Source organism: Myxocyprinus asiaticus, chromosome 21 (assembly GCF_019703515.2).
Source record: "Myxocyprinus asiaticus isolate MX2 ecotype Aquarium Trade chromosome 21, UBuf_Myxa_2, whole genome shotgun sequence".
Classification (NCBI taxonomy): domain Eukaryota; kingdom Metazoa; phylum Chordata; class Actinopteri; order Cypriniformes; family Catostomidae; genus Myxocyprinus; species Myxocyprinus asiaticus.
The window spans coordinates 23924286-23935468 of NC_059364.1; the positions used below are offsets into that span (position 1 = coordinate 23924286).

General features: G+C 36.0%; 2 protein-coding genes across 2 annotated transcripts; one reads left to right on the plus strand and one right to left on the minus strand.

Annotated features, from left to right (window-relative positions):
* The first annotated feature begins 340 nt into the window (after positions 1 to 340).
* Positions 341 to 2720, plus strand: LOC127412071 (zinc finger protein 511-like). Its single transcript, XM_051648112.1, has 6 exons — positions 341 to 622; positions 839 to 912; positions 1158 to 1359; positions 2029 to 2153; positions 2264 to 2440; positions 2543 to 2720. Exons 1-6 carry the CDS (start codon positions 422 to 424, stop codon positions 2610 to 2612), a joined length of 849 nt encoding a protein of 282 aa, XP_051504072.1. The 5' UTR covers positions 341 to 421; the 3' UTR covers positions 2613 to 2720.
* Positions 2721 to 3495: 775 nt separating this feature from the next.
* LOC127412140 (homeobox protein MSH-C) lies at positions 3496 to 6055 on the minus strand. The gene is made up of 2 exons (XM_051648265.1): positions 5553 to 6055; positions 3496 to 5066 (listed from the first exon to the last, which is right to left on the minus strand). Exons 1-2 carry the CDS (start codon positions 5959 to 5961, stop codon positions 4651 to 4653), a joined length of 825 nt encoding a protein of 274 aa, XP_051504225.1. The 5' UTR covers positions 5962 to 6055; the 3' UTR covers positions 3496 to 4650.
* Positions 6056 to 11183: the final 5128 nt, after the last annotated feature.

Here is an 11183-nt window from a genome sequence, read left to right on the forward strand (position 1 = left end):
TTTTTAACTGCTTAACTTGAAGAAGAATGTAAATCTGTAATTTCTATACTGAAATTTTGTGAACATGAAATATGTCACAATAATAATAATAAAAAGAGTCCATATGAAGGGGGGCATAACTTGTAATGGGCGTGTCTTATAGTAGTCTTGCAAACCTTTTTGCACGAGATAAGACATAGTCCTGGCACATAAAATAAAATATAAATTTCTTCTTCTTCTTCTTCTTATAATAATAATAATAATTATTATTATTATTATTATTATTATATGTAAACCTTTCGCAATGCGTGAATATGCGCGCAGTCAAGAGGCTTTTATTTTGAAAGGGGTTTGACACGGAAGCGCCGGGTTTTCTATCAGTGACAGTGAAGGGATTCTGAGAGCGTCTAAGTTGCTGTACTGAAAACAGTATGTTGATATAATGCTGCAACAAGAATTAATTGAACTTTTGGGGTCTGGTACACCAAGAATTCTTGCAGATAAGATACCAGTAACTGAAAAAAGGGAATTCGAGTTTGCATTTCAACAAAAAGAAAAAGAGAGAGAAGCAGAAAATGCTGTTTCACCGTTCAGATTTAGACCTCAACGAATTCGCGTTGCTGTAGAGGATGAATATTTTGAAGTAGGCACCTTGTTACACAAGACGATTTTATCAGCAGTAGAGTTTAATTTATCTCTATTAAATATTGAATTTGAAATGTTTTGTCTCCCCTCTGCCAATTTAGTTCGCAATGTGTTACTTAAGAGTGGTGAAGACGTTTGAAAATGACAAGTAACGTTATGAGTGTGCGATTAATTTATTTACCAATATGCTTTGTTCTTAATGTTTCTTCAACAGGATGGGGACATACATCGGCACATGTATCTACAAGATGTCGTAACGTCTATTGCTGATGATTACCAGCCTCCAACGTGAGTGTCACATGTTGCTCTCATTATGCTACATTATGTTGTTTAGTAATTGGGCAAGTAATTACTTTGCTCAGTTAATAATGATTATATGAATAGTAGATATCATTTTGGCAGATTATCATTTTATTCATCATACTTGTTCAAGCCATAACATTAAAGACATTAAAATAGTTATCATGTAGTTGTGTTGTAGTAGGAACTGGTATAGTGGGGCTAATGTGTCACTTTCTCAACTCTCTTCCTAGCATTTCTGAGTTCAGATGTCACATTGCGGGATGCATACAGTTATTTGACACATTGGAAGGATACGAACACCACTACAATTCATTACATCGACATGTATGCTCCAACTGCAAACGTTCTTTTCCGTCAAATCGACTACTGGACATACACATCTTGGAGTGGCATGACTCTCTCTTCCAGGTCATGGCGGAGAAGCAGTGCATGGTAATATCGTAAGCAACCCCAGAAAGTTAGTTGTAATGTTGTCGTATGGAGTGCAGTGGTCACTTCATTCACAATAGCTTGCATTGACTAGTGTCAGACTGTTATACATAATTTAATATAACTCAGTTTGATGAAGTTGATGATACTGTCATTGTGGTTTCATTTGGCATTTGAACATTAGTGAACAGTACACCTGTTCCTAAGAGGATGTACTTGCCATGCTGTCTTCAGAAATATGTGCCAAGCAGTTATTTGTGAATTTTAATTTCAAGCAATTAATTGTTGCCACACATGCCATTAAAGGCTGTCTTGCATGAATTCTTTGGGCATATGCTTTCCAGGTAAGAACGACTGCTGTGAATGTCCAAAAAACGTGTAAATAAGTTCTGTTGTTTTGTAGTAGCACATACAGTACTAACATGAGACCAATCTGAATAACATCAAGCATCTCATCTGTGCAGCGAAATGCTGCCTCCTACTGGTTTCTGTCTGTTCATTTCTGTTTCATGATGCAAGAGTTTCAATGGCATGTAACTTAAAAAAATATTTTGGAGAACAAAACATACCAGTTGTAAAGTAAAATATTTACCCACTGTTAAAACTAACATATTATGCTCAGCTCATTTGTCTCAAATGTTGTCTGTATGGTGACTGTATCTTGCTTTTCAGTATGAGTGCTTGGTTGAGGGATGTGGACTGAAATTCATAACAAGCAAAGAGAGGAAAAATCATCTAATCAGAACGCATAGCTATCCTGCAAACTTCAGATTTGACAAATCAAAGAAAAGTGGAAGGTTTGAAATGAATACCGAGTTTAAATTATGGCACATTTTAGAATAAGGAAATTCCTAGTTTACTTTTTTTTGTTATTTTTTTATAAACGTAATTCTGTATGGTACAACAGAATTCGAGAAAAAAAGGTTCCACAACAGAAGGATGCTCATATGGAGGTTTCTGCAACTAGTCAGCCAGAGAACGCTGAGTCAATGGATTTCTCCTTGACTTCAGAGCCAGAAAGCCTGAAGACTGTAGAAACCAATCCAGTGCATGCAACTATTCCAAAGCCACAATATTCATACAAGTGGGTGGATTCATTATCGTATTATAAATATTTAAATATTAAACATCATTGCCTTGTAGACTCTGTTATAAGAATTATCTGTGTCGACTATTATCTTTCTAGAGTTCCGCCATCCATTTGCTTTGGTCAAGGCTCAGTCAGAGGGTTCAGAGTAGGAAGAAGGAAGAAGTAGGCCAAAGCTTTCATTTAATGAATATTTGTCATGTATCCACATGCATGGTAAAATTACCATTTGTTTTTTTCAGAGCAGGATTTTGCAATAAAACATTTCTTAAAGCAATTTTTTCTGTTCCTTTTATATGGTTGGCTCTTGTTGAGATGCATTATCAGATCGAAAACAGTGCTGAGAAGTTGCTTCTGAGAAAGTTATACAAGCAGAATATTTTAAAAATAATTTAAATAATTTCAAAATAGTTATAAATAAATATGTTTTACATATTCAAATAAGCCTTATGATTTCGGGATCTAACTTAGTTAAAGGTGCTTTCAATGAATGTCAAATTTATGTTACAGACTCTGCTTAGACGTGTCTTAGTCGAATAAGACCTAATAAAAGGTACAAATGCATTAAAACGAACGCGTGCTCTGCAATCGGTTTCACAGAGAAACTGAAGATTTTGTAACAGCGTATAAAGGTTCTAGCACTCCTATCTTAAATATAGACTATTTTAGGATGAGCCTTAATCTTAAAGTAAAGTATTAACTAATTTCAGCCGTAATATTGTTCAAATTTAAACTTATTTACATTTTTTTGTAGGCTCCTTTTTTTTTTTTTTATTAAAATTTAGTTGCATTATTCGTGTCTCATGGATATTATTCACGCTACTCGTCACACATTTTAAAGTCCACTTAGCGTTGATTTTTTTTTCCTTCTCCACTAAATGAAACGCATGCAATAGGCCTAATTGTCGGTTCTCTAAACCTGTAATGTGCGAAGCAACACGAAGGTCAGCTGCTGAAGAAACAAAAAACAAAAAAACACCTGGCAATCATTCAATTGAATTTTGCAAAAAAATTTAAACATCTTAGTAATGACATTTTACACATCAGTCTTTGTGAGATTTATTGTGGGTTTTTTTTTAATGCAAAAGATTATTTTTCTAATTTGTATATACATATAAAATATACAATAATTTACACAAGATAAATGCAAACAGTGTATAAATATCAGCAATCCTATTTGTAACTTTTTCAAAAGGGGAATGCAAAATCTGTAGTATATACGTGTATTTACAGTAATAAAAATCTAGTGATTAATCTTAAAACCTAGCAAACTAGCATATGTGTAGCCTACTAAGGGATAATGGCTAAACAGACGAAAAAAAGAAAAAACAGGCCAAAATCCTCAATGAATCCAACAGCACGTAGAAAAACAACAACAACAACAACAAAAAAACTATTACGTTTTTTTTACTTTTACTTTTCAGTAAAGTTATGGGATAACGGGCGATGCTGTTTTTTTTATCCTCTATTTCCTCTTCATAGTAAAGTCCAATGAAATAACGAGCAACGTATTTAAAACTAAAATGGGGAAATCTGTCAAATTATTAAAAAACAAAAAGAAAAAAAAAGGGGTACAATCTTTGTAATAATTTGGTTTTAGAAATATTTGGTTTACGTGAAGGTATGACGTATATTCATTTAAAGAATTGCTCACATTGACTGTCCACTTAGGCCCGAATTAGTTAGCCTATAGCCAAGTAATGGAAAGTAGCAATGTCATAGGACCTAGTCAAACTGAAATCAGTTTTTATTTTAGTGATTCTGACCATGCACATACATTGGGTGTTTTCTTGCACATCTCGTATCTACAAGTGATGCTGGCAGAAACTTCCCAAATCGGCTGAAAATGTGCCCTCAGTCATGGTTTAAAAAAATCACTTGGAAGTGTTATTTCTCTTAGGAAAAATGACATTTAGCTACATAATTGTATGTCTGCATAATTCTATATTATACCAGATAAGTTTGTATTCAGGGAAAAATACATTGCACACTTAAAGGCTGTCTCTTTTTTTTTTATCCCTCTAAGCTAATTTTGGGATACTCACTTTTGGAGTAAACTTTGTAGATGACAAAAATAATTTCTTTTAAACTGGGATAACTGCTGAAGTTCTTTAAAGAGAACAAATTTGCTATTTCACTCGTCTTTTGACTGGCAAAAACGCAGCAGTTATAGACGGTGAATTATATAAATGACGTGCTTCAGTCGGTTAAGACAAGTAATACATTCCGTAGGTCACTGGCCCACCGAAAAGTCCTGGGACTGGTAACGCAGGTCTAGGGAAGGAACTGGACGGTCCGTAGAGGGATGGAGAACCAACATGTGTTCCTAGTGGGAACGGAAAGGCGAACGCAGGTAATAATGGCTTGGTTGCAAGTTTCAGTTTCTCTAACTCGGCCTCTTGGAGTCTTTTTGCCTTCGCCCGTCTGTTTTGAAACCAAATTTTAACTTGAGTCTCAGTAAGATTGAGTGAATTGGAAAATTCCGCTCTCTCCGCAATGGAGAGATACTGTTTTTGACGAAATTTTCTCTCCAAAGCAAGTAGCTGCGAGGTGGTGAACGGGGTCCGAGGTTTTCGGTTGTTCTTATGCTTTCTCAAGGTGCACGGGGGTGGACTTGAATGCCCTGCAAAACAACATTGCACAAATTAATTTGAGAATGATTTGCCGCACATAGTAGATGGTTCTTACTTTTTCTGTCGGGTTTGCACTTTATAATCTGCGTTATCAGGATGTAGCCTACATTAAATGTATGGAATCAGGTTATACTTTAAAGGTATATATCCCAAATTTAATTCCAGTGCATCCATTCCATACTCTCAGCTAAAATGGAATGCCCCAAAATAAGCAAGTTTAGGCATTCTTTGCAGAAGCATTATTATGCCCTTGGATGACACCAAATAATTGGCTGTAACTGTCACGCAAACATTTTTTTGACTGGTTTCAATAATAAATTAGCTTACTGAAATATTTATATAATTAGTGTTTGTGGAAACCAGTCTATTTGCGTTTAAGTAGCTGAAACATCTTTACTATAAGTCATGCGTCGTTGCATTAAAGTGCCAAATTGATGACAGGCTTCCCTACTGAGCTGTAAATTCTGACCACTCACTTGGCGGAGAGGTGTACGAGGGTGTCTGAAACCAGCCGCTCTGTCCCTTGTCGCCAAGTTCCTCCATATCTCCTCTCTTGCAGTCGGATAGGTTTGAGACGCTCTCCATTGGGATCTTTCTATCTGCGTAAAGAGCCATGGGCGAGAGCCTCAGCCGCTCATCTGCACCGGATGTCGGAGATATAATACCCGATTCAGATGAGGCGTATAAAGTCCTTGTGCTCGTTCTGTCTGATATTAAAGATTCCACACTGAATGGAAGACTCAAAGCCTTGCTTTTACATCCTTTGACAGTCGCTTTATCGTTGGTTTGAGCCTCCTCTTTGTCCGCACTTTTGCGTTCCTGTAGCTTTCCTTCTTGGGAAAGGTGCCCCTGAATAGAATTCATCACGAACGATAAAGGGGCCATACAACAAGAATATCTGAAATCGTCCTGAATTTACTTTTCCAGCACTGCCCGTCCCTTCTGTCGTCGCGCTTTTGCGACGCTTGCCTCGATCTCCTAGCAGAGCGCACTCCCAGCTATAAACTTCCAAAAGTTCGCTTTTTTTCCTCTCCGCCCTCCAATCGGCTTGACATTTCACCCACATGACTTTTCGAATGCTCAGTTTGATTGGTCAGAGCAGTTCCTTTGAGACGTCACAATGATTTTGAAAGAAATGTTGCATGGTTAATCATACTTGTCTTGCCGAGGTGGTTTATTGATTGCTCTGGGGGCTCCAGTCTTGAAGTCAAGGAGCCATTTGAGAAGTTTTGTTGCAATTAAGAGGGTATATGTCTGTATAGCGGGCCTCCGCACTCATTAACTGAACTCTTATTGAAAACATACAGCGAAACAAACCACTTCTTTGCCTCTTTGTCTAAGAATTTTTGTGAGATTTTATTTTATTTTATTTATTTTTTATTTTATTATTTATTTTATGAAAATACCGGTTAATGGAATCAAATTTTGTTTTATCGCACATGTGATTTAATTTTGACATCGGAGTTGAAGAGTTATATATATATATATATATATATATACACCACGGAATTTAAATTTGTAGCAGTGAATTTTTCGAATGTGTGTTGCACATGTTAAACAAAATTTATTTGTTCTAAATTGCATCAGGCTTGCTTTACCTCAAAAATAAAGCGTAAATATTACTAAATAGAAAAGTGTTCAATTGCAAAAACAACTCTCAACTTTTTCCTTAATACTGTGACATGACAGAACGGTGTGACTGAATTGACGATGATTTTGTCACGGTGCATTACGGCAATTTAAAGCTTGTCTTGGCCCTTTAAGACTGCAAAAAGCCTCCATTGAGGCGCAACTGGCAACCCCTCACCGTAAGTCAAAGCATTTCATAACGCAGACAAGCCCTGTTTTGAAAGGCGCCAGTCTCGGCAAGATCAAAAAGGAAGCTACCTCAGGGAGAATATGCAACAGTTAACTCCACTTAACCAATTGTCCTCGAAGAGTTTAATGTCAAGGCAATAGCCAGAGGGCAATCAGTTCCCACAGACAGCGCGCACCACTCTGTTAACTGTTGCCTCACTAAATGTCTCCTTGCAGAAGGGCTAGACTTGATCATTTTTATTTACTCTGTAGATTTCTTTGTAAATATAACAGAAAAAAGAAGGTTACAGTGAATACAAATTGTACTTAAAACCGGATTTGGGCATGTGTGCCAACACTGGTAAATGAACTGAATAATTAATGTGTGACTCGTTATGATTCGAATTATTAATAAATTATTGTTTATTTAAAGTTAAATTGTATTGAATTTAATTTGTTTAGCTGTTAGTACTAAAGTCCTAGCATAAATAACACTTAGTTATTTATTTATTTTATTATTATTATTATCTTTAAAGTAGCCATAGACCTGCATTTGGATTATGCCATTAATCTGATGCAATTAAAAAAACTGAAAAAATCATTTTCTTCTGGTATTTAGAATTTAAATTATGCTATTCACTGTGTTATTGTAAAAATATTTTCTTGTCAATAGCTGAAAACTCTTTTAGAAAGTTATAAGTTATTGTGTTTCACCTCGACAATTCAAGTCGACCCATATAGGTCAAATGTTAGCCTATTATTATCCTGATGCCTAATTTCTATGGATCTTTGATTCTTCATTCAAAGAATGTTATATGGCGGTTTATTGGATTTTATATAATGTTATGCTTGATATTTTAAAATAAGAGTCGCTGGTATAGTCAAATATTAGTTAGAAATATTTAATAGACAATTGCAGAAAATTGTCAAGAATTATGCCTAATACCTTATAAGGGCTATACTGCAAAAAGTGTTTTATTGTGGTATAAACTATATTATCTATCTGTCTGTCTGTCTGTCTGTCTGTCTGTCTGTCTGTCTCTGTCAAACACTATGAATCAGGTAACCATGCAGCTCTATAACTGCAGTGTTAAAAATGTGTTATCTGGACTTCCTGCTCCGTGGATCTTAAATATCTTAAAATCCAAGAACACTGGTGAGAAAAAAGTGGAACACATTTTTTTCTGCTGATCCACACTGCTCTCCGTAAGGTGGTATTTCAGCAAAATTCTTGGTGAATGTAATTGCTAGGCCCATGTAACCTCCTCCCATGAGAATACCACTCCAAGTGTTCTTCAAAACCAGTGCACATATTGAAACATTCACTAAGGAAGTGGCTCTGATTTATTACAAAACAAAATACTGTAAGTAGTGTAGTGTGTATGCTACTCATTACCCCAAAATGGCAGAAGCTGACAAGTGCCCAAACAACTTTAATGTATATACAACTGTGCATTCAGGGCCATTTATTCACCTGTAAACTATGTTAATTTAAAACTGATGATTATAGAGTGACTATGTCTCAGAAACAACAGATAAGGTGCTTTAAAAATCTGTTTTGCTATTGCTCTAGTAAAAAAAAAAAAAAAAAAAAAAAAGAATATTTGGTGAATCCTTATTTTGGTCTAGAGAGTCATTCAGGAGAGAACACTTGAATCACTAAAACTTGTTAACAAACCAGGATTTTTTTGTTTGCTTAGAGGCAGCCAAGGTCAAAGTTGATATGCTAAAATATCCCATTTAGCTTTCTGTCTGAGGACATCACTGTTGCCTTTTTCTTCTTTATAGCTATTAAGTAATTTCCTTTGCCGTCATCTTAGGACGCTATTTCATCTCTGGGGAATTTCAGTGTCATGCATAACTTTCCTCCAGTCTCCCTTGACTCTCAAACTTTTTTATTGAATAATTAATTTTTCCTGTTACTTTTCTTGAGGTTAGTAATTGCTCAAAATGTAAACTCAAAATGTTATTTGGAATCCCTCATGACTTGACTATTGCTTTGCCAGTGGAACAATTGCTCTTAAGCAGCACAATACTGTTTATGTTAGCCCTCTGTGCATGAGTTCAAAGTTTTGTAAAGATCTGATTCTTGAAGGAATGTTTGTCTATGTCCAAGGGGGGTTACATAGATTTCTCATGCATCCTTAGCTTTGATTCTCATGTTTAAAAAAATAAAACCAGGCAGAATTGCATGTTGATTGCAGAGAAACTCTTGTAGTTGGAAAAAAGCATCTTTTCAAAAGGAAAATTGTTGGGCAAAGTTGTGCAAGTTATAGAGTGATGTGTTTTATATTCAGTATGTTTATTTTTTCATTTAGTAAGCAAATTATAGAAAATGGGGGGAAATCTTTAAGATTTACATGGCCTTGAATGAGATTTGATGAAGAGGATGCCTTTTTAATGCCAATAAATTCAGACTAATATTCCAGCAAAAAGCCAACATCTCACATGCTGGAATATTATTCTTACACAAATGTGTGAATTATAGCTAAACTTCAAGTTCCATTGCCATCGTTTTGGCCCGACTGACATTAATAGTTCAAGACATTTCATACCCTCTCCAGCCGTGCTGACATGCTTTACGTTGAACCAATTACAGATGTGTGGTGATGCCATAGTACAGAAAGGACAAACCCCCTACTCATGTCCTTTATGGAGTTTAAGGTCACATCCCTATCTCATCTCTGTGGTTTTACAGCCCTATTTTGTGATCTCATCCTAGCATGTTAGTGTTCTTTCTGATCTGTGCCCCATTTCTCTTTGGACCATGAATACCTTTGAGAAAGCAATACTTCTAAAAATCTCTGACTGTCATCTTCACAGATTTCCATCTTCATAACGAAGTCTATGCATCTCCATACTCCTGGCTAAAATGGACTGTCTGCAAACATTAAATCTTGCGGCATATCCATACAGATTGTAATGGCATCATGTTATGATAATCATGGGCTTTTAGTCGATCAAAGAAAATGTTTGCAGAGGTTTCAAAGGATATAAGTAACCATTTTAAATGAGATCAGTGTTTTTGAATACTCCAAGGCACAGAACTTGAACTTTTGGCTTCAAGGTTTTTGTTTTTTAATCAGATCTTGTTCTGTGGATAGTACTTTGGCTTGTCAAGATCAATTTACATACGCACATTACAGTAGTCCAATTTTGAGTGTTTTCATCTTTGCATCAAGCTGTGTCTTAGTGGGGTGCAGTCTGTCCATGGCTCTACTTAAATTTGGCAACTCTTGAGTTTATTGTGCAAATATGGTTCTCACCCAAGATTCAAGTTTAGTTTCCATTTTGTATGTCCATGTCGTTTAATGGTTATTGGTTACTGATTTAATTTGGTCAAGAAAACATTAATAAAAAAATATATTTATCCTATTATCTTTTGCATTTTTATACATATACCTTTAGGAAAAATCCCTCTTGAAGTATAATCTCAAAATATTTGGCTTTAGGCTTCCAAAGTGGTGCCCTGTTTCAGATATTTCCGCCTTTGACTCCAGAAGACATTTCTGTCACAGCGTGGAGGCAAGTAAACTATGTCAGAAGTCATTACAGACCTTAAAAGCAGATCTGTCCTTCAAGGTCGCCTAGGAGTAGAATGGACATTTTCACAGTGTGGGTGAAAGTTGGCTGATTCAGTGCATTGATTCAAAAACTTCAGTCAGCTAGAGACTGAAATGCTTTTAGAGCCATTAAACATAAGAGCAATGAATAATATGTGATCCTGCTAATTGTTCCTCGTTAAAACATGTTAGAAACTGCAATCTATTAAGCAATCTGCATAAGACAGCAGTGAGAATGCATAATCATTTAAACCCTCATTGTGTTACCAGGGTGGTCACAACAGTGAAAATCATGTTTTGTAGAGCACCTGTTTACTTTAATGCTAAAGAGCACTTTGGGAAGTCAGTCCAATCCAAGATTAATTTGTTGACACAAGACACATGATGTCCATTAACTGACCACTCACATGAAAAAAATCCAGCAAGTGGCATCAAGCTCCAACAGGATTACATCAGAGCATTGTTCTAGGGATTTAAAGAGACAATTGGAACCTTAAACCCTTGGAGTAGCTTGTCAGAGGCACAAAGGGACACAGTTATAGCCCTCTGTGAAATGGTGGCCAAAATGAAGTGTTGATGTGACAGAAGTAGGCAGACCACAACGGCTGTATCCCGCTGAGGGAAAATTAAAACTATCATTTACATCTCACAATCATGCCTTTGCCAAGTCTGGGGAGAATTACCTCTTGGATAATGATTATTGCTATATCAATGACAGCAAACAAGAGCAGCAATTTGAGTCCCAGG